Source organism: Macrobrachium nipponense, chromosome 1 (assembly GCF_015104395.2).
Source record: "Macrobrachium nipponense isolate FS-2020 chromosome 1, ASM1510439v2, whole genome shotgun sequence".
Lineage (NCBI taxonomy): Eukaryota > Metazoa > Arthropoda > Malacostraca > Decapoda > Palaemonidae > Macrobrachium > Macrobrachium nipponense.
In genome coordinates this window covers 144426178-144450945 of record NC_087200.1, presented here as the reverse complement: position 1 = coordinate 144450945, position 24768 = coordinate 144426178, and the positions used below count along the sequence as shown (strand labels likewise).

General features: G+C 40.0%; 1 protein-coding gene across 1 annotated transcript in view; it reads right to left on the bottom strand.

Moving 5' to 3' along the window:
• The window catches only part of LOC135219708 (protein argonaute-2-like), a 117674-nt gene that overhangs the window by 22081 nt on the left and 70825 nt on the right, over nucleotides 1-24768 (bottom strand). The window contains exons 12-13 of the mRNA XM_064256695.1: nucleotides 14899-15042; nucleotides 12591-12750 (exon numbers count right to left, since the gene is read on the bottom strand). Coding sequence (XP_064112765.1) covers nucleotides 12591-12750; nucleotides 14899-15042 — 304 coding nt within the window. The remainder of the gene's footprint in view (nucleotides 1-12590; nucleotides 12751-14898; nucleotides 15043-24768) is intronic.

Here is a 24768-nt window from a genome sequence, read left to right as displayed (position 1 = left end):
TCACACAACACGATAAAGTACGTATACTGCAACGAAATCACTAACGAATTTACGTTAATAAATAAAATCGTTAGACCGAACGAATACCACGTGCGTACGATAACGATGCTGGTACCGAGTGGCCGAAGAAGCACGCCGCTATGTAGATGCATCATGGGAGGGATGCTGACCAATAGGAGAGCAGGAGGATGGTGGCGAGTCTACTCAGTTGGCGGCGCGCGAATTTCAAAATTGTTTTCGGTGGTTCGGGCGAATCTCGGACTTTACAGAAACCTTTCGTATCTTGAAAACTTTTCGGATATAGAGCCGTTAAATTTTTCATGTTAGCTTTCGTATCTCGAGGTACCACTGTATCTATTTTCTTCTCAATTTGGGTTAGCTCTTCTAAGTACTCTATTTTTCTTTTTGAGTTAATCGTAACTAAAACCTGCGCATTCATTACTATGATGGTTTGCGTGTTTTCTCCTTCATTTAATATGGGTAATAATAAGGATTTTCCCACGTCTCTTTCCTGTTGTATGTTGTTCTTTCTTCATTTCCAGAAATTCTGACATTAAAAAATCCAAATTTTCCATAATATTTGATCTTCCTTCATCATAATTATTCATTTTTTGTTTGAATCTGCAATTTTCTCCGTATCTGCAATATCCTCTTGCATCGTAAATACAGTATTTATCTCTCGAGCTGTATCTTGGAGCTGATGCTTGGAAATTCTTTGCTGACACTCCATATCGCGGTGATAACTTGCATTTTTCCTTCACCTCATATTCTTTCTTCCTCTCTTTATTTGTTTCTTTCTTATTTTGGATTTTATTATTAGATTAATTATTTAATTGATTTAGATTCATGGCTACAGGGTGCATATATTTACATTTTTTGTCGAACTTACATCCTTTTCCTTCTTTTAGGTTTTTGCATATTTTTGGATGTAGATCTCTGCAATTATCCTCATAGACGTCTAGGTATGCACATTTACCTTCATTTGCAACAAGTTGGAAGTCCCTAGCACAATATTTCGATTTATGGTGAATTTATGAAAAAAATAACATTTTCTTTACGTCCGCGCGGTAACTCTTCCGAAAAAATCATACATGCGATTGTGGTCATGTTTGCACCATTTTAAAATGATATTATTATGATACAATAAAGTTTCATACATACTTACCTGGCAGATATATACATAGCTAAGACTCCGTCGTCCCCGACAGAAATTCAAATTTCGCGGCACACGCTGCAGGTAGATCAGGTGATCTACCGCCCTGACCTGGGTGGCAGGATTAGGAACCATTCCCGTTTTCTATCATATTTTCTCTCTTACAACTGTCTCCTGCGGGGAGGCTGGGTGGGCCATTAATCATATATATCTGCCAGGTAAGTATGTATGAAACTTTATTGTATCATAACAATATCATTTTCAAACAATCAACTTACCTGTCAGATATATACATAGCTGATTGACACCCTTTGGTGGAGGGTAAGAGACAGCTAACATGGAATAGACAGGTAAACAACATATGTTGTAGGTATAAATAAACCTTGGTTCCTATCTGATAGGTGGTAGACTTCATATGGCTGTTGCCAAGGAGTCTGCATCACCTCAAGAAACTTTAGCGAGATATGTGATCTGTGGCCAAGAGTTCTTGTGGGTCTGCCGATGGGGTCTTATCCACTTACTCGGCAGAGCCTAAAAGGTACTTGTCAATGGGTGCTAATCCACTTATATGACAATACACCTATGCCTATTGGCATAACTAAGGAGCCCAACACCGATCCCGATCACCTGATCCTAACATGAGGGTTCGGGCTCAAATTGAAAAGAGTTATCCCCACACTCCTTTCAAAAACCCCAATAATTTCACTAAGTTAAATAACTTTAACTCAAAGTTAAGGATCAGTGTCGGCTTCTTATCCCAGTAACGTATCCGCAGAAACGTATAAACCACAAGAGAAGGATCTCTCGTAGGTTAACTTGACATCCTTTGTGTAATGAGAAGTCAACACAGAGTTGCCTCTACCGTACAACACAGCTAATATGTCTTATATGACATATTGTTATGTAAAGAACAAGAATTTGCAAAAGCGCGCACTTCCTGCGCTTTAATTCTCAGCTGTTTGAAGGAATCAAGTCACTTATGAAGTGCTTAGGAGATCTCCATGTTTCAAAGAAGACCAGGGCTTTCTTGAAATGGATCTCTCCCGTCTGAAGCCTGAAGCCTGGCAGGAACCTCGCGCCTGGCTGGTGCTTCGCTCTTGGTTGGAGCCTAGTGCTTGTCTGGTACCGTTCGCTTGACTGGCGCCTCGCATCTGGTTGACGCCTCGCGCCTTAGCTGGAGATTCGCGCCTAGAGCCTGGCTGGCGCCTCGCGCCAGGTTGGCGCTTTGTGCCTGGCTGGCGCCTTGCGCCTGCCTGGAGCTTCGCGGCTGGCTGATACCTCGTGCCTGCCTGGCGCCTCGCGCCTGGTTGGCTCCTCCCCACTTGCCGGAGCTTCGAGCTTGGTAGAGTCTCGAGGATGTCTGGCAATGTCCACATCGGACACTCTTATCTGTCCGATATGTTCGCATCTAGCGCATCTGTGTCAGGTTGTAGGCCCGGGTCTTTCTTTCCTCCCATCAGACAAAATGACAGCGCTATGTCAGGTTGTAGGCCCGGTTTCTTTCTCCTCATCAGACAATGACAGTGTTTTCTTGGGGGCTGTCTGCCTTCTGGCGTTTTTTTATTTTACGCCCTGTTTTGGCATAAGGCTCCTGGGTTGGCGCTACATTGTCCGAAAGTCCTGAACATCCACAATAGCAAATCACAAGACTGGAGAAGGGTGGAAGAAATTCTTCCACTTTGAGCTTTGGCCTCTCCGGCAAGGGGAGGTGATTGTAGTCAGCTACATCCAGTATACGATAGGATATCTAACAGAAAGAGAGATAAGTCTTTTCCTCCAAGGAGGATCCTTCTTGAGTACTTCCCTTGCTCACGAGATCTCTTCTTTTACCCGTTGAAGGGGTTTCTCGTTGCAGAATCTTCCCTATCCTTGTCCGAAGGGAGGGAAGAAGCCTGGAAGTCGAAGGAGACTCTGAGCTGAAATTGGGAGGACTCCTGATTTCTAGCTCTTTATTGTATCCCTCTGAACACCTTCTGGGAAGCATTTCGAGCCGTCATCGCATTCCAAAGACTCTGTAGGCAAACGTTTGAACCATTCTACTGTAGATGAAAACGTAAGTACCCTGCCTGGCCAACGAAACCTCTATCTGAAAACATTGAATCAGGAATAGGGGGTTTTAGTTCTTTTGCCAGACATACTATGCTGGCAAGAACCCATTGCCTAGTCTCCATAGAATCTGATGTGAGATTCCAATGCTCAAAAAAAAAATTCACTTGTCTTCTTGGTCGTTTAGGACCAAGAGAAACAAAGAATTCCCTCATAAAAATTTCTCAAAGAAGTTTGATGAGGAGCAGTTCCATCTTGTCGGAACATGGAATCTGTGGCCACAAAAAAGATCCCATTAGAAGTAGTACATGATATCCTACTCTTGTCATATTGAGGTATCATATAAGATCCCGAAGATCTTAATCCTCTGCTATCTCCAATTCCCTTTGTAGAGACAAGAGTATAGCCTTTTACTGCATTCTTTGATAGCAGACATTTACAAAGGTGATTCTTCCCTCTGAAAGGGAAGAAAAAACCGCTATGTGGTTCAAAGAGGTATCGGAAGAGGACAGCTTCCTCATTCCCTCTAGCAAGATCTGCAGCAATTCTGTTTTGGCCATGACTATTGTCATTTACCTTAAAAAATCCTCTCATTCATGTCCACTTCTGGTCAGTCTGCACGCAGACAGACTCAGAGTGGAGAGGTTGTTAAGGTCCATTTATAATAGATGCTGATAGAATATCCAGACTCTCTTGGAAAAAACTTCTAAAACATGTTGTGAGAAGAACGAGACCTTTGTGAATCCAACCTCTCTAAGGCCAAAATGAGGCGTAAAGTATTATCCTCTCTTTCTTTGACGCCCTTTATCTTAAATTCTGCAAAGAATTTATATTTAGGGGAAAAAAGACAAAGTTTATTCCCCTTTCTAAAAAAAAAATAAAGATGGCGTATATTGCTACCTCTCTTGGTTCGAGGAAAAGGAAGCAGTCTATAGGAAGCCTGTTCGTCTTCTACCTTGCTAAGAGGTCTATGAAGAAGACTTTCCGCAGGTTGTCACAACTCTTTCCAATAAATGTTAGACATGTTAACAGTTATTATCGTCGATCGACGTTCTCTTTGTTAACGCGAACAGGAGCGAAAAAAAAGAGATTCTCGATGCTCTTTGCGATATGAGAGAGTCGTGGAATTGGCCTAAGTGATTAAATGGGTAATGAAATCAGGAACGAATCTTGCCGTTACCGAGCCTGGTGTCCGAGAGGCTACTGGACTCTTAGGTTAATAACTCGCTAAAACGAGAAAATCTTGGATGGTGCTCTTGGCTCACTGCGCCAGAAGCGTTGCGCCAGGTTGGCGCTTCTAGCGCTTTGTGCCAGGCTGGCGCTTCCTTCTAATTCTTTTTAGGTTATGTGCCAGAACACCCTGTGCCGTTATGGTAACCCGACAGCCGTTCACATGTGTTAATTCCGTTCTTAGTAGGAAAAAACTTTATATGCGTAGTATAGTCCATTCAGGGAAACAAGTTCTGCCACAAAGAGAATGTTTCCCATCCGACTCATCCATCTTCTTCTGAGTAGATACTCTAATAAGCCATGCTTTCGTAAGCCTGAGAGCATTATATAATATAATGTTCTGCTGCGATAGAATCCTTTAATAATGTTACCTACGGTAAACAGCATTGAAAGGTTGTAATATCTCTCTTATTGAAAGCTTCTTAGCAAAAGGCATACAATATTTTATTTATGTTAGCTTAACTATCCCCTCAATCCGAGGCTAAGACCGCGATTGTAGGGGAGAGATACGGATAGTTATTCCATCCCGCAGGAGAGAGAGATGAACCCGAACGCTCATGACCGACAGCTACATGGTACTGCGTTGGTCTCAGGCTCTCAGCGAAAGCAGTCTCCGTTAGCCGTCTGGCCTTACTCTTCCATAGTTGCCAGCTACTCCATTTAATAAAGGAATCTTATAAAATTATTATCGAACTTCAGGAAGTTCTTATTAAGGGGACCGTCTGCTATGGCGGATGACATGTCAACTTGAAAAAATAAAAAATAGAGTTATTACTTGTATCTATGCAGAAACATGCCATGCATGCTTTCCAGAAGTTTCAGCCAATTATTTTCACAAATAATGAAGATATAGCGGTTTTTAAATGATGACGTCATCGTAACTGCATCGTCTGTATGACTTGAGTTTGACAGAATCGTTTTTGCGTGTTTATTTTTGCATATAAACAGCAATTTTTTAAGATTTTTTTCGAAATTCTCATACATCTGGTGGCAATGAAAGGTACTGTGACACTGGGTGAGAAGCGAGCTGCTCAGAGCGGTTATTTATAGGCGAGACTCGGAGAGTGACTCAGTTACGCCACAGACGTCAAAGCAGTTACATGCACGTAGGTACTGCGTTTGGTTACTAGCTATTTACGTTGTTTTTATAACTTCTTAGTGAACTTATAGCAATGCCGAAGTTACCTAAGATCAAGAAGGCTACTCAGCAACTATGGCTAGCAAAATTAGCGATGGCCAGGAGTGTGCTGAAAGAAAAACACAAAAATTAATTGTTTTCAGCTGCCCTCATTGTCTCATGTCTCGCCGTCAACATCATTATCTGGTAAAAGTACAAATAAAGTAATTATAATAATGTTGTTTTGACTTTTATAAGAAAAAAGCGAAAATTTACATAGCAACTCTTTGGGAGCTCATAACTCAAAAACATACTTATGAGCATGTCGGTAACCATTACTCGGTTATTTATAATCCAATTTTAGAGAGAAAGATATCATTGGAAAGAGGAATAAAAATCCCATAATTCTGTTTGACAGAATTTTGATATCTTTTTTTTTTTTTTTTTTTTTTTTTTTTTTTTTTTTGTTTTTTTTTTTTTTTTTTTTTTTTTAGGAATTTTTTTGTTTCTAGACTAAAAAAAAAAAAAAAAAAAAAAAAAAAATCATAAAAAAATATAAAAATTAAAAAATCAAAATTCTGTCACACAGAATTGTTCCGTATATAAAGAAGTTTTTATGGTATGATTTTCAATACAACTGATGTCATATTAGCGGAGAAAACTACCAATTTTTTTTTTTTTAATCATGATTTTTGCTAATAAAACGAAAAGTTTTTGATCAAATGACTTGAAAGTTTTATATGATGAAGGTATTATATATATCTAAAACATATATGAAAATTATGTATTTTGCGTAATAAATAAAAAAAATAGACATCATAGCGGACGGTCCCCTTAAAGCATATTTAAGCGAAACAAGACTTCGATAAATCTAGAAGCTAAGTAGGTGTTGTCTTAACAATCCCTTTAAGCGTAGTCCTTCCTAGGAAAGTCGTAGAAGGATACTGGTAATTGAGTTGCACAGCAAAGAAGTAACTACGGTATGTGTTTATGATTTGACCGTATCGTATTCTCATACAGCAGATACTCTACTACCTTCTACTATCTTCGTTCTTTTCGTTAATAGAACGATAGAAAGAGTATATATATCCTTAAGGATGGAAGTTAATCCAGGAACTCTTTAAATCTTCGTGATTTCCTCATAAATCACGGAAGAGACAGAATTCCTGTTCATCACTAGGGTTTACGGAAGGAAGTAGATACAGGTGGTCCCCGGGTTACGACGGTTCCGGCTTACGACGTTCCGAGGTTACGACGCTTTTTCTTAAATATTCAATGGAAAAATCCGTCCTGGGTTACGACGCTTGTTCCGAGGTTACGACGCTGACGCTTCCGACGCTCCGAGTTAACGACGCTTTTAAAAAACGCATACTATGATAAAAATCCTTTATAGTTTAGCACAGTATATTAATAAAAATAAGTTTCTGGTTAGATTACAACAAAAATTTTGAGATTATGATGATTTTCGACACTTTTTATGTTGTATTTTTCTATGTTTTTTAGTGAGCCTCATATGCGGAACCAGTTTCCGAGCGAATGAATACATACTAGGTTTACATATAACAGTCCAAAAGCGCAAATAATGAAAAAATCATTGCTTGTTTCCAGTAATAATAACAAAACGAAGTTTCTGGTTAGATTACAACGCAAATTCCAAGTATCCAAAGAGAGACATTATCCAGTAATTTGATCAGAGAGAGAGAGAGAGAGAGAGAGAGAGAGAGAGAGAGAGAGAGAGAGAGAGAGAGAGAGAGAGAGAGAGAGAGAGAGAGAGAGGCGTCTTCCGACGCTCCGAGTTAACGACGCTTTTAAAAAACGCATACTATGATAAAAATCCTTTATAGTTTAGCACAGTATATAATAAAAAATTAATTTTCTGGTTAGATTACATAAAAAATTTTGAGATTATGATGATTTTCGACACTTTTTATGTTGTATTTTTCTATGTTTTTTAGTGACGCCTCATATGCGGAACTAGTTTCCGAGCGAATGAATACATACTAGTTTACATATAACAGTCCAAAAGCGCAAATAATGAAAAAATCATTGCTTGTTTCCAGTAATAATAACAAAACGAAGTTTCTGGTTAGATTACAACGCAAATTCAGAGAGAGAGAGAGAGACGAGAGAGAGAGAGAGAGAGAGAGAGAGAGAGAGAGAGAGAGAGAGAGAGAGAGAGAGAGAGAGAGAGAGTCTTCCGACGCTCCGAGTTAAGGACAGAGAGTGTTCGTTTCGTTAAACGGCCTCTGACTCATGCCAGTAAATGTTTTGTTGATACTAATAATATAAGCCTATTTAAAGATACGTTTACTTAATTAGTCTATATGATACGTAAATAGTAATCAACTGTTCTTGTAGCCCTCAATATTTGGCAAAAATCGAAGTATCAAAGAGAGACATTATCCAGTACGTAATTTGATCAGAGAGAGAGAGAGGAGACGAGAGAGAGAGGGAGGAGAGAGAGAGAGAAGAGAGGGAAGAGAGAGAGAGAGAGAGAGAGAGAGACGCTTTGGCAACAATGGTCTCGGGGGTTTTTATAGCTTCTTCTGCTTGATGATCGTGGATATGTAGAAGGATTTCGACCATACTCGTTTGCCAAATCGACGATACGAACGCCAACGTTCATAGCTTTGCTATAATTTCATGTTTTGCTTCCATCGAAATAATTTTCTTGGGTTTTTTCTTATCACCTGCTTTGTCTTTAGCTTTGAGACCCATGGTTAATAATAAAATAGACAAAATAACACGAAAAATAGGCGCAAATACAACGAACTAAACAACGACGTGTTAACATGCAGCACCAACAAACAAACAGACTGAACGTCATTTATCGGTCGCCTATACAACTAACACTCATCGCAAAATCGTATCTCAAATATTTCGTTGTATATCAAGCTTGTATTTTCGCAAATTTTCTGTTATATCTCAAAACATTCGTATATTAGGGCAATCGTATGTCAAGTTTCCAATGTAATTTGATCAGAGAGAGAGAGAGAGAGAGAGAGAGAGGAGAGAGAGAGAGAGAGAGAGAAGAGAGAGAGAGAGACGAGAGAGAGAGAGAGAGAGAGAGAGACGCTTTGGCAACAATGGTCTCGGGGATTGACATAACGTTTATTTTCTGAACAGATAGGACAGGGAAGTGTTCGTTTCATTAAACGGCCTCTGACTCATGGCAGGAAATGTTTGTTGATACTATATATAAGCCTATTTAAAGATACATTTACTTTAATTAGTCTATATGATACGTAAATAGTAATCAGCTGTTCTTGTAGCCCTCAAGATTTTGCAAAATCACTCCAGGTTGTACATAAAACTTCAAGAATGTAGTGTCACCAGAGGATTACAATAGTTTTTACCTTCAAGAACCAGCATTCTTTATGAAAATAACTCCAGGTTGTACATAAAACTACAGGAAACAACATAGTAATGTAACCAAAGGATTACAAGTAAGGTTTTTATAAACTTTTTATTAGTTTAAGACATATTTCCAAGCGTCGTGCCGGCTTACGACGATTTTCGGCTTACGACACGTCTCAAGAACGGAACCCCCGTCGTAACCCGGGGACTGCCTGTATTTCCTATCCGCCATCATACCCAAACGTCGATGAGATTCTTATTAAGAAAAACTCCCAAAGCTCTTGCCTCCTCAAAACGAGGGAAGAGCATGGATGAAAGAGAGAGTCCGCATTGAGAGGAACTGCCTAACACAGGAGTCTTCTGAATAATGAAAAGGGGCTTCTCTTAGTATCAGAATCCTTCTGACAAAAGCAACGGCCGCCTGTGCGACATCTTGCACATTTGCCAGGGGAAAGTTGCTCAAGTTAAAAAACTCAAAGAGGAGCCTCGCGACTGACCTCTCTCTCAAATGAAGATTTTGGAATATCCTGGAGCCTGGATCCTTGCGCATAGCGCCTGGCGTCTGGATAGTTCCGCGCGCCTGGAATGTTCCGCACGCTAGAAAGGAGACTCGCGCCTGGAATGTTCCGCACGCTAGAAAGGAGACTCGCTCCTGGAACGTTCCGCTTGCGTGGAAGGTCCCGTGCGCCCTGATAGTTCAGAGCGCCTCTAGTCTTCTTTTACGAGCTTCTTGCCAGTAAACGTTCAATGGAAGCATCCTTCTGATTGCCACTCGACTATAAGGCTCCTCAGTCTAGCCGTCTGTTTTCTCTTTGAAGGCGCCTTGCGCCAAGAAAAATGTTCTGGAACGCGGCTCGCGTTTATCTGTATGAACGAGGCTCGCGCTAGCTTGCTGGCTGGCTCTCAGCCTCTCGCTCAGTGTTCTCTTAGTTTTCAAGAGAAACGCGCAGATCGTCCGAACTCCAAACAGTACATTCTTCGTCTTTTCGGATGCAAGATGAAGAAAACGGAAAGGAAGAAGAGACGCACTTTTGTAAGGATGCCTTTCCAATGGCTATCCCTGGCAGTCTGGCACGTTCTACAGATCCTGCCGAGGGAACGCCTGATCGGTGGGGATTCTCCATAACCTCCGTAAGGCTTTCGACTTTCCTTCTCCTCTGGGCTTGTGAGCTTGGAAGAGGTCTAGGCCTGAGAGCAAGACAGAGCCAATCGGACGCACCCTCTACTATTTTAGGACGCCCTTTCCAATGGCGAAACTTGGCAGTCTGGGACGTTCTACAGATCCTGCGAGGGGACGCCTGATCGGTGGGGATTTCTCCATAACCTCCGTAAGGCTTTCGACTTTCTCCTTCTCCTCTGGCTTGGGAGCTTGGAAGCGGTCTAGACCTGGGAGCGAAACAGAGCCGATCAGAACGCACCCTCCACTGCACTGGGAATACTAAATTCACTTCTTACCTTATTAGAGCTCACATTTTTTAGCTACATCCAATTATCTTCAAATTTATTAATTTGTAGATTCTGTAGAGTAAGGAGGAGATGAGGATGCTAAAACTACTATTACTGTTAATACTCTAACTGCTCGTTAGCACGAGAGCTATTAACGCTTCTAAAGGAAGCGTAAAAAGTTATATGCTTTCCTGACTTCCTAAAGTAGGAGTTAGAAAATTGGAACTTTATTAAAAATATGATTATATTATGTAATAAAATTCAAAATATGTAATCTGTACAATTCACCATGTCATATAATGTATAATCATTATTGTATTATGTTAATATTAGCTAGAAAATTGTACCCTTACCCAAATATAATCGTGGATAAACCACACTTTACCTTACTCTTACTAATACTTAAACTTTGCTAAACTTCCCTACCAAGGTTAGCTAGCTAACTACCCTCACTCTTCTTTCACCCACTTACCTATCAGCTAAAAAAAAAAAATAAAAAAAAAAAAAAAAAAAAATCTCCGAAATGTGTATGTCGCATTCTCGGAATATTTGCTCCGTTTCATATTAGGCATTTCATAGTTTTATATATAAAAATGTACGCAATTTCATGTAGAATAAAAACAAAAAATATTTGATGGTTGTACCTTTTCTAACTTCCGAAATAATTGCATATAAAAAAATATATAAAAAAATTCGACTTTCGGTCAACTTTAACTCGTCAGATATGGTCGAAAACTGCAATTGTAAGCTAATACTCTTACAGTATAGTAATATTCAATCATTGTCTTCATTTGAAGAAATTGGAAAGTCTCTAGAACAGTATTTAGATTTATGGTGAATTTTTGAAAAAAATATTTTTTTTACGTCCGCGCGTTACGAATTCATGCATTATTTTGTGATAATATTTTATCTGTTGTTTTTATCGTTTTACAATGTGTTATATACCAAAATGATTGCAATTTAGTGTACATTACAACGAAAAAAAATTAACTCGTTACCTTTAACCGTTTTGCGCATAGCGCAATTTGAATACAATTATATATGAAATTTTGTTTTTGCGCTATCATATATCGCATTATTTATATATGATAATGATAATTTTTTTCATTTCTGATGGTTGCATACTAAACTTCAGGCAATGACAAAAAAAGGAGCCAAAAATGAACTTAATCTTGAAAACTAAGCGCGCTGTGATTTTTTGGAAAAAATATTTTTTCCGCTTCTGCTCTCACTCCGAGACTGCCTCGGCACACGGAAGACGATTTTTAATATACCCCTTCGGCGGTTAAGGGTTAATGAGACCACAAACTCTTCCTGATTTTTGTATCCCACTCTGAGCATTTGTTACAGGTTCGATCAATTGAACACTCTTTTCCCCTGCATTCTGTACACAGCATGAGTCATACTCCTCTTTAATAAGTCTTGTATTGCAGCCATTGCTGCAATAAGATAAACTGGTTGCACTAGTTGTACATACTGAAAATAACAAGTCAACAACAGGAGTCTTAATGCCAAAATGAGGAAAAAAGTCCCAAATTGAGATCAAATGGTCTTACTAAGAGAACCTGACAAAAATACAAAGCTGTAAGCTACCAATACTTCACCAAAATAGAATATCAAATAGAAAAATGCCAAACACCAAAATCTAAGCTGACCACTCACAACTAAACTTCAGTCAGGAGCTGGCAGAAAACAATTGAACTCTGCTGAAGTTGTTCCTCTCTTACCCCGAAAGTGGGGTGGGGTCTAGTTCACCTACACTGACACTAGCACTATCGCACATTTCAACATTTTTAAGCTGCCAGCGAGTGAAAACTGTGAGCAATGTAATTACTAGGTAAGTTACATATATAAAATTTCAGTTTTAGTCATATATTGGGGGGGGGGACAGCTGAAAGGGAAGGGGTTAAAGTGTAACAAATTTGTCAGTGCTATATAATGTAAATAATAAAGAAAAGGGCAAGTTTGAAGGGAAGGGAAAGTGGAGGGAATGCCTAAGATTAACTATAAATTTGTTTCTATATGTGGAGATTTTAATAAGGGTTAGATTTTGGGGGCTTATTTTGAAAACTACAATAATTACCCTTGGTATAATATGGAAAAATATATTGGACTGCCACATATAGATACACCACTAATATGGTTGAAATGGGTTTAAGGAGAGTAAAGAAATATACCAATACTTTACAGGGTTAAGTTAAAATTTGTGAATCAAGTTCTAAATACTGCTCTAAACCTTACCTAATACCAGGTACCAAGATAGAGTTGATGCCACCTAATTTAACATTAATCTTCAGGCACAGGTTACTCAACGTCTGCGGTGAGGTTTTATTAACGTTTTTGGCCTGTACACACTGCGTGGCCATTCCAAGAACTGTATCCCCAACTCGTTTTACTTCAGCTGCAAGGAATATAAATGGTACATGGGTGAAAAAACTTTTAAAGCTGCAGATTAGTCACCAAATTATTTCTTTGGACTCATAAATAACACAGTTTTTCAATCACAGTTCCAGTTCATTTTTCCTATGTATACAAAAGAGAGCCTTTTACACGCTTAGATTACTCAGCACAAACTAGAATAACTTTTTGTAACTTGGTAACAAGGAGGTGATTGGTAGAAGGTGGGTGAATGGGGAGGGCATCAAGGACTAAGTAGGGTGGCTAAGGTGGGATTATGCTTCAAGGCTTTAGTTTGTATATACCTAGGAATGATACATATTTTTAAAACAATTACTAATTTGTCCCTACAGAAATTCAAACATTCACTTTTTATGTAAGACACTCATTCCTTGGGTGGGAGGATAGTCTCACTTGACTGGCAAGTTTGAATTGAATAGAGAATTAAGACCTAAGGCCAAGCACTGGGAACTACAAGGACATTCAGTGCTGAAACAAATTGACAGTGAAAGGTTTGAAAGGTGTAACAAGAGGAGAGTTTGCAGTTGCACCATAAATCAATTGTCAGGAGAGGGTGGGAAGATTGAACAAAGAGCAAAAAGGAATGAAAGGGGTTGCAGCTAGCTATGGGTCAAAGAAATGCTGCAAGGAATCTTAAATAATGCCTACAGTGCATCCCATGAGGTGCACTCATGGCACTAGCCCCCAATGGGAAATGGATTGGCAAGTAGAATCCTCACCAGAAATGCCATAACCCAAGGTGGAGAAAAAAAAAAATCTCAAGCATCACGGCCTATACAATCTAGCATTGGGATGTAAAACCGAGTGGAGAGTGTTACACCTTTTGAGAATTTCTTAAATAAGACACCCATTTATGAAGTCTACTGGCAAAATAGCCCATCCAGCTATACCTGTCCAAACTGCTGCCTTGCAAAGGATTGATGAAGGAGAGAAGAAAAAGAGCCAGTTGCTTACCCACTCAACCTTCAGCCTTATGCCGAGTACCTTAAGCAAGATGATATTTTGTCCGAGCGGACCTTGGAGACTGAACTTCTTGTTGGAACAGCTACCATAAGTTCCATGGAGGTGCCTTAGGATTTGTGAGGAACACTGTAGGGCCAGAACAAGTTAATAGTAATCTGGTGCCGCCAGACACCTGCCTTCATTACCTGTGAACTGAAAAGTTCTCCACTATAAGGACAGGTCAACACTCATGGGTTTGTGAGTGCTTGCTCAGTGGTGACCTGAAGCAAGTTAAGCTTCTGTCTGCAGGCATATGATCCATCATATATGTACCGTGCAAAACATCATGTATTTAGTAAGCAGCAGGTTGAATAAAAGACATCTACCAACAATATCCCGAGGAACAAAGATGACTTGCCCCCCACCAGCTATGCCTGATAATTGTGCCTAAAGATAAAAATCCATTCACGTTTTGATGAAATGGATGAAAAATAATAACAACGATCCTTCTTGTTAGTGACACATCCTGTCATGATAATTAATTGAATACATGAAGAATACATGCAAATACAGTAATGGAATGCCATCTCTAAAATACAATTTAGTAAAGGTGGAATCACTCCTACACAATCTCCATGCTCAAAGTTGTGAATGAAGGCACTGAATTTAATCTTTAATAGCAACACATCAACTTTTGAAATCTCTTGAACCCTGGTTAGCCATCTTTCATCTCCTTTATCCCAATCACGAAGTAGATAGATACTAATCTAATTTGGGTTAGCCACTAATATGTCTACGGAGCTAAAGGTTTTTCAAACTTAGATCAGAATTATAACTTACACAAACAAAACAGACCAAAGAAACTTGACACATTTTACCATAAACAGAAAAAAGGAATCGGACTAGATCATTATCAAACAATTGAAAACGAATGAAAATAAATTACGATCATAGGTGAAAAGTACGTGGAAGCTTATTTTTAAAAAATACAGCAATAGCTCAAATATTTAGTGCCCAAAAGCCTGGAATATTAGAAATATTCCCAAAAGACTGAGATTGTTAAAAAACAATAGATACATGTAACTTTGACCAGCTGAAAATTCAAGCAAAAAGTAAATACACATGACAACAGACTGGGAACTAAATTCTAACCATAAAGGGAAAGTCTGATTTTACAGATGTATCTTACCATATACAGGAGTCTTCCCTGGCAACACCACACAAACAAGCTGCAACCCTGTAAATGTACTTTTGAGATAACGGAACATTGGCTCAACCTGGTCTGGACCATTGGCATATTTACAAAAGCAAGGCTGACCAATGATGGGCATTCCTGTAGGGATGAAAAAAAATGTTATGGCAATTTCAAACAGGTATATTATAATCAATAAAAAGACATTTTTCATAATAAAATGAGGCTTTATAAATATAATTACCAAATACTTATTTAGCTAATGATTATGCTCGCACAGCATCCTAGATTCAATATCAGCAGTAATGTGACTGATGCAGAGAGAGAGAGAGAGAGAGAGAGAGAGAGAGAGAGAGAGAGAGAGAGAGAGAGAGAGAGAGAGAGAGGGGGGGGGGGTTTACGAGCACCGTCCACTGAAAAGGGAGGGTGGAAGTGGCAGTACTCATACGGCATCATTATTATTTATTGCCACAAAGACCATGAAAAATCACAGGGTAGGAGGAGGGCTTTGATTTAGTAATTACTTGGGAAGTATAGAAATATAAATCTTCATTTTATTATAATAAATAACTTGCCAAGTAATTACTTAGCTGAATCCTACATTGCAAGGGGGGTGGGATGAATGGACCAATCCAATTCTGTGCATTTAAGTAATGTTATTACTAAACTTGAGGAGTGGCTAACACTGATTCAGTGTTTGTCGCTTCCCTAGCTGGTAAGAGAGCTACAGCAGGAGATGCTGGCTCTGGTGATGCTTAACCAACAGTGGAGCGGCAGTGGGCCAGGGGTCGTCTCTACATCAGTATGCCCTTGCCCTGGGCAAAGTACCATAACAACAAGCCCAAACAAACCATTCAACAAATCAATAATCAAAACCACTATCCAACCAAAGAGCTGGTGGGTGCTTGAGGTACCAAGTACTCCCTCTCAGACCTCCACAAAACTAGACATCCTTACCATGAGATATAAGAGGGATCGTGTCTCTCCTACGCTTCCTCACCCAATACCATGATATCCACTGCCAACATACCAAGGGTACTGTAATTTTCAAATACAGTTTCTATATCTTAAATAATGCTACGCAAAGATAGACTGGCACCTCCAATAAGGCAAGTGAAGGATGGATGAGAGCGACAGGTTATGCTCGAAGGAGAGGAAGGTGGCTATTGCCCTGACCTCATGAGTTCTAACTTTAAGCAACGGGAAAGAGCTATCCAGAATCCGGGAGTGTGCTTCAGATATCAGAACTCTAATAAAGAACAAAAGGGCACTCTTAGATGGCGGACAAGAAGGATCCCTGATAGAACACCAAAGGCTACTACTAGAAGGTCCTCTGATCTTCTCAAGTCCTTAGATACAGTGGACCGCCTTATTCATGTTCTCGGGATTCACACACACCTCTCTGCAGGAGGACTCGCTCATTCACAGGTTTTTCTGTGGAAGGCATCTATAAAATTATTCGCAGGTCCACACTATTCACGAATGTGTATTTTTTCATACAGCAATATTCTGTAATTTCATCATTTACTGTATAATATGTGACATTAAATATTATAATATAATCATACTAAATCATACGGATACTTTCTGGTGATGAATGTTATAGACTGAACATCAAAGTAGAGGTGGTGCCTCTTCACCTTCAGGAGGCACCTCACAGGGATTTTGGGAGGCTGCATCATATGGAGGTACTTGTGCATTCTCACAAAGTTGTTATGATAGGGTTTCACTAGTTCGGTAACAGTATTGAAAAAATTTGTGGCTCTTTCTTCATTTTTAACCCATGCCTTGACCATTGTCTGTATCTGCCTGACTTCCTTGATCAAATTATAAAGACCTTGAAATCCTTCAAAGTCCTGGTCCAATGGTAGTAGAGAGGGTAGCGAGTTCTTTTCCAAGAATAACCTCCCCAGGTATTTTACCTTCTTCATACTCGTTCTCAATGCAGGGGATTGCACTTCCAGTCACAGTCATGTGGTAATGGCCTGCTACTTCTCCATGACCTTTGCCCTCTCTTAACAAAACAATCATGTCTACATTCTCCTAATCTGTCATTAACTGTAGGGGCCTTTGATGCTTACTCTTTGCCAGAACCCTTAGGAGAAGCAGAACGTTTTGAGGACATTTTAAAGAATATTCTTCATCCGTAGTATCTACCGTTCCAAACATTGCGTTGAGCCAATTGAGTATAAATTGCCCTTGATATTCTGTGCATACGGTACATTCTATGAAATGTTTTGTTTTAAGATGATTTCTAAATATTATGCGTACATACATAGTGTGGTACACAATATTTTCATGTATGGGTACAAAGTATATTTTTGTGACTAATACATTTTTTATAATGAGGAATTTTTTTTTTTAATTATTAAATTGTAAATATTAGTTCTGTAAAAAGTTAATGTAAACCATCGTGGCTAAATACATTTTTTATATTGAGGAAATTTTTTTTTCCAATTATTAAATTGTAAATATTACATTCTGTAAAAAGTTGATGTAAACCAGAATTTCAATAACAAATAATTTTTCTCAAAAGATGCTTCACCCAGGCCAACTTTCAGCAGATTAACAAATCTTATAAAGCCATGATGCTTTCTCAAGAGCAGTACCCAGACAAAATGATACTTAGACAAACTATTGACTGTCTTCTGCAAAGTAGCCAGGAGCAGCATTAATTTTTCTTGGCGCTCATACTGGATCAAGGACTGCCATAAGAATGTGCCCCTGGACTCCGTCATCATATGCGAGAAAGAGCATCAGCTCTATGGGTACAAAGTATATTTTTGTGACTAAATACATTTTCTATAATGAGGGAAATTTTTTTTTAAATTATTAAATTGTAAATATTACAGTTCTGTAAAAAGTTAATGTAAACCATCGTGACTAAATACATTTTTTATATTGAGGAAAATTTTTTTTTCAATTATTAAATTGTAAATATTACATTCTGTAAAAAGTTAATGTAAACCAGAATTTCAGTAACAATTCATTTTTCTCAAAAGAAGCTTCACCCAGGCCAACTTTCAGCAGATAAACAAATCTTATAAAGCCATGATGCTTTCTCAAGAGCAGTACCCAGACAAAATGATACTTAGACAAACTATTGGCTGTCTTCTGCAAAGTAGCCAGGAGCAGCATTAATTTTTCTTGGTGCTCATACTGGATCAAGGACTGCCATAAGAATGTGCCCCTGGACTCCGTCATCATACGCGAGAAAGAGCATCAGCTCTACCAGCAGCTATCGACTGTTCAAGAAATCAGCAACGTAGAGGACGAGGAAAGTGATGAGGGGAATTAGAATTCTTGGGCTTTGATATTTGATGAACCTGCACCTGAAGAAGAAGACAAAAAGACTAAGAGGAAGAGCCACAACCGGGACCGTCATCAGCTCTCCAAGGTTTTCTGGCGAGCAAAGGATGGTTTCACCAGTTCCCCTACATGGGGAAGCAGCATCAGCTGACAAAGAGGATGCCACGAATTATCCCGACACCTTCAAGAAGATTCTTTGGGAGAAAGGATACCATCCAGAACAGGTGTTCAAAATGGACTAGTGCCCTGTTCTGGAAACAGATGCCACCCCTAACATATTTAATGAAGGACGAAGCTAAAGCCTACAGATAAGGTGCTGAAGGACAGGGTTACCCTCCTACTGAGTGGGAATGCAACTGGCTCTATGACAATACCAGGCCTCATTTACAAGGCTGCAAACCAAGGGCACTCAAGAATAGGAACAAGGTGTTGCTGTCCATCTTCTGGATGCATAAGGCCTGGATCACCAAAGTCCTTACAGATTACTGGTTCCACCAGAGCTTCTTTCCTCAAGTTAGGCAATACTTGGGCAACTTGGGACATGGGAGTTCAAGGTGTTGCTAATTATGGACAGTACTGGTGGCAATCCTCTAAATCTTTATTACAAGGGAGTCTAGCTCAAGTTCCTCCCTCCCAACATCACCTGTCTCCTCTCGCCTATGCCATACCTGGGAGCGATCTGTGCCTTCAAGGCACTCTACACCAGGGACTCCCTTCAGCCCCTTGTTGATGCAATGGACCGTGACAGTGAATTTAGGCTAAAAGAATATTGGTGTAAATTCACAATTGCCTTGTGTCTGTCTGTCATCGACTAGTCACTGAAGGACATGAAGAAGGAGACCTTGAATCAAGCTGCAGTAAGTTGTGGCCAGATTGACAATATCATTGAGGATGAAGTCACCCACCCTAAATGATGCCCACTCTGACCCTATGAAGACCAGGATTTGGAAGACCAGACAAAGTCTGCCAGCAAGGAAGGAGACATTCCAGGTTTTGGAGAGGAACAGGAACAAGAAGAAGGGGGCCTGACTTTGGAAAGCCTGTCCCAAATTAGGAGAATGATCAACAATGCTCGGGAGTTTGTTGCAACATAGGATCCTTATAATCAAGCCCTCACCACCATGAAGCAATGACAGCAGCTACCAATCAACATGTTCATCAACTCCTAAAGTAGTGCCTCTTGAATCACTCGAGTCAGTGCCTCTGGAAGCGCCTCCGGAAGGTGAAGAGGCACCCTCAGAGGAGATGTAACACCTCTGCTTAACTCTGCAGTCTATTTTCATCATCATTCACCACTGTTGAGTTCCCTATTTACATATGTTATACTTGTGTATAAATTTTTTTCAATGTGGTAGTAGTGTATAATTTCTTTTTAAATGTTCATACACATTTTTGTTCTTTATCTATCATGATTTTACATACACTTGTTTCCCTTGTAAAAAGAAAATTGGATGAGACGTGATGTCTGAGGCCTATCTACAGAACACCGCCCACTTCGACTGGTAGACTTTATAAGTACACTGGCGTCTGCACTTTGCAATAGCCTCTGCAGCTGCTCTTGAAAAACCTTTTGCTCTGACAAGCTTCCTGACAGTCTGAAGCCTGTCAGAGTGAGTGGACAACCCTTGGTGGTATCCCTTGAAGTGTGGTTGACTAGCCACAGTCTTTGAGAAAGCAGCAATGAGAAGTCTACTAGAACACGAAAAAGGTCCAGGAACCATTCACTCGTGGGCCAGAAGGGAGCGCCTAGTCACTGAAAAATTCCTGAGAGATGCAAATTTGTTTAGAACTTCCTAACCAAGCTGAAGGTAGGGAAGGCATACAGGTCAAGACCCAGCCAGTCCAAAAGCATGGTGTTCATTACCCAAAATAGCAGATCCCGGCCTGGAGATCAGAAGAGAGGAAGTCGACTGTTTCTTGCAGGACAAAAATGTCAATGGAGGGCTTACCCCACAATCTCACAAGGTCAATGCAAATCTTGTTGTCCAGAGTCCATTGGTAAGAAGGAACTGCTCCTGACAGCACAGTTCGTCTGCCAGGACGTTTAATTTCTCTTGAATGAGGCGAGTGACCAGTCACTTGATTCTGGTGGGCCTTAACTAGTTCCTTGTAGTCTGGCAAAGGGAAAAGGAACCAGTGGCCCCATTTCTTGATAGTATATGACAGAGCATGTTGATGTCTGCAAGAAAACTACTGTTATGAATTGACCTTTGACACTGATATGAAGGTTAGTTTCCTTCTGGGGCCAAACCCCAGAAACCTTCAGATTCCCTAGCAGGGCTCCACTGCTTAGATCTGAGGCGTCTAAGTAGAAGTCTTGATTGGGCTTGGAGGGAGAAGGGATCTCCCCTGAGAATATCTTCTTTTGGGGATCCACCACTGGAGGTCCGACTTAATCTCCTGAGTGATGGTAAAAACAACCGAGTAAGGTTGAGTCTTCCTGTCCCACTTGGCTTCGAGAAAAAATTAGAGAACTCTGTGCAATTGGCCCATGTCAAAGGTTTCAGTTGATGACAAGGTCCCTAGAAGGTTCATTTATTTGACTGGCTGAACATGATGAAAGAGAGAGGAACTTGTGAATCTTCTGTACGCCAATTTCGACTTTTTTGGGGGACGGAAAACCCTGAGAAGTCCGAGAATCATCACCAAATAAAGAATCTCCTGTGTCAGTACCAACTGGGATTTCTGGAGATTTAGAAGAATTCCTAGATCTTGAAAGAGCTATAGAGTTGTTAAAGGTCCTTTGCGCATTTTTTCTTTGACTAAAAATCCAGTGCATAAAGCAGCTAGTTGTTATTTACCCATTAATAACCAGATTCCGGTAGTGTTACACAACCACCACAAAGTATATATCATAGCCTTTGAGAAGGTTCTCTCTTCTTTACTCATTTGTTAAAACTTTGCGTATATGTTCCACTTACTGACTAAAGCTATGTTCAAGTTGACAGTTAATAATTGCCTCAAAGAAATTCTTGATGTTACATCACTCCTTCAGGCCAAACTTGCTTTTATTACTTGTTACCAAACATAGGCTATTCACGAGCTTCTGGTAAATTGACAATTTTTTTTTAATCAATTTGTATTTCTCATAGCTAACAAACCTGAGGTCTTAACAATAGGATAATCTTCTAGTGCCAGTTGGAAACTGGTTAAAAAGAATCAAAGATTGTAAAGCAAGGAATCTGTGGCAGAAGAAAGGAAAAAAAAATGACAATTTTGATTCAATTTGTATTTTTCATAACCACCAATCCTGAGGTCTTGACATTAGGATCAACCTTCTAGCCCCAGCTGGGAACCAGTAAAGTTAAAAAGAATTTGTACGCAAGGGACTATTGACATCTGTGCTTTAACCCGTGACCTTATTCTTCCAAACCCAGGTTAGTTGTTAGAGGGGTGGTTAGAAATGGGCCTTTGTATGTTAAGATTTCAGGTGTTAGTTATGAAAAATACAAATTGATTCAAAATTTGTCATTTGTTCATATACAAAAACAAACTCTCAGACTTGACATTAGGATAGATTTACTTTTGGTGGGAGGTAAGTACTATTAACCAACTAAAGGTTTGCCACCTTTAATCAGTTTTCTGAACAACAGTATTCTAAGAAACAACTGACCAGTATTTAAGAATCTAAGTTATATATGAATATCATAGATTCAGTCTTCTGGGTTTCTATACGATGCCATAGTTCACTGCTTCTGAGGAAGATAATCTATCTGTCCTACTAACAGACCAGCATACCCACTTATGTAGGTTTGTTGTCATTCCTGTCCCCCCTGCTAAAGAGTGGGATGTCATGCTACTGATAGTTATCTTACACTGATGATAACTAACAGTATACCTACTTCACTCACCTGTCTCTTGTCCGTTCCAGCTTATGACAGTACTCTCTTCTTACTGCCTGTAAGTAAAGGAGAAAGAAAACTGACTAGGAAAGAGACCAGTTATCTCATCCATTTCACTTTCATACCCTCATCTTAGACAAGATACTAAGTGATCCATCAGGGGTACTGGATGAGTTTATGCCTACTAAATGTTGGATGAGGCTCTGTGTACTCCGGCATAAAAAAAAAATAAAACGTGAAGATACTCGGGCGTTTATCTGCAGAAGAAATCTCATCGAAACATGATAATGCCCTATTTTCATATAATTCCCCAGAAATCCCACACAGATTCAAAGCAAAGCTGGGGGCAAACTTAAGTGGCTTTAAAAGGATGGAAGCAAAGCACATACCCTCTTGAAGGCGGTAAGAAAATAACTAATATGGTTACAGGTTAACGAGGGGCATGTGGGTGGCTCGACATGACCAGTGACCAAGCACAGATGCCAATAGTCCCTAGTGTACACAAATTCTTTAACTTTAGTGGTTTCCTGCTGGCACTAAAAGATTTACCCTAATGTTAAGACCAAAGATTTGTTTTGTATGAGGGGAAAAAAAAAAAAAAAAAAAAAAAAAAAGGAGAGAAAGAACGAGGCCAGCCAACTTGCTCATTCTCTCTTCCACACAATCATCTTAGGTAAGACACAAACTGTCCCGCCAGGGGCACTGGGTGAGTTACACAACTTTTTGGGCAGCCACCACCAAACCCAAGAAAAAAAAGTGTCTGAGAACCTGTGGGCAATGTCCTTTATGTAAAAGGAAGTGAATGTGGATTGACATAGCCAAGAACCAGTGCTCAAAATTCTATGAATGAACAAGTTTTTCTTAAATGCCAGAGAGGACACCAATCTGAGTAGACTGCCCACTTCCCCTGGAAAACTGGTGATGAAGATTTCCTAAGATAGCCAGACATCTGGCCCGCAGCCTTTTAAAAAAAATAAATAAATAAATAAAAAAATAAAACTCTCGGAGATACTTGATAGTCTCCAGCCATAGTCAGGGACTATACTTACTGGTGGCACTTTCCACAAGGTTGACAAAGGAGCTGTCACTATGGGGGAATTTCTCTTGGAACTTCTGACAGAAGAGACAGAGGGTCTGGGACCACTCCGCTTGAGGTCATACCAAAGTCATCCTGAGATTTCAAAAACTCAATACTCTGTTCAGAACTTGACGGATCAGGCAGAACAGAGGGAAGGCGTATACCTCAAGACTGTCCCAAGGATTCAAGACTGTCCCAAGGATGCTCCAAAACGTCCTCTGCTAGAGCAAGAGGATCCAAGACCACCGAACAGTAAACCTCCAGCTTCCCATTGAAGTGAGTGCTGAAGAGGTCTAGCATAGGCCGTCCCCTAACATGAAAAAGCCTGTCCGCCACGTCCTGATGCAAAGACTACTCTGTGCCCCGGATTTGGTTCCGATAACTCAGCTTGTCAGGCACTTCATTCCTCTTGCCTGGAATGTACCAGGCGAAGAATTCCACAGAGTTGTCGATTGCCCAATGGTGTTATCTTGACTGCCAACGAATGGAGTTGACAAAGACACCAGGGCCTCCTGTTTGTTCACAAAGGCTACCACCTTGGTGTTGTCTAACATCAGCACGATGGAATGATCCTCTACCCTATCCCAGACCTCTCTCAGACCTAGGAAAGCTGCTTTCAACTCCAAAATGTTGATGTGAAGTGGCTTGTCCTCCAAACTCCATACACCCAAGGCAAGGAGATCTTCCAGATGAACACCCCAACTGTCGATGGAGGCATTAAAAAACAGGAGTAAGTCTGGAGGGGGTGAACACAAAAGGAATCCCACCATGAGTTCAATATCTTGAGTGTAAAGAGCAGACTCAAGTCTTCTATGACCCCTATGGATATGGAGGCAAGATACTAAGGCCTTGTTTAATTACCCTGAAATAATTTACTATTGTTACACCACCCCTTTAGGCAAAACTTTCACATTTATGATTGCTTACCAGGATTAGGCTATGTGTAATACACCAGTTAATAATTACATTAAAAGTAATTATTGAATGTTGAGACATTCTTTTAGGCCAACCTTTGCAATTAGGCCAAAGCATTCATTTGTCCACCGAACCTGCAATACTCATCCCTTTCCTTGCAGAGACCTGAAAAGTGTAGGGGTTGAAATGCAGTGAGGAGAGACTCGTGTTATTGTTTGGCTGAGGGGGACCTTAGGCAGATATGTTTTGCTTCAGCAGTAATTCTCTGGAAAGTTATAGAGAAGGGCCTGCATGGCTGGCATATGGAGTCTTTTCCTGGTGTCAGGTAATCATGAATGTCCTGCATCCAAGCACCTAGCTTTGAATTTTAGCCTAGCCTAACTTTCTTAACACAAATGAATAATCTACCCACCTGTACTCGTTCTCCAACTCCAGTATACTCCAGAAACCACCTTAGATCAACAACACAACAAGACTTACGACCCAAAAACTCCTACCAGACAGAGAGCTCTCCCCTACCAACCAAACACCACCCGCACGTGTTTTCTACTCTCCCGTGTTAATGTTTACATCTCACCGCCGCTGCCGCCATCTTGTCTATGACGTCACAGCCTATGACATCCCGACACAACTTAAATACATCAACAGACACCTTCTAGAATCAACCATATGCTGTCCATATATATGACACCCACCATATTTCAACAATGCATGAAATACCAA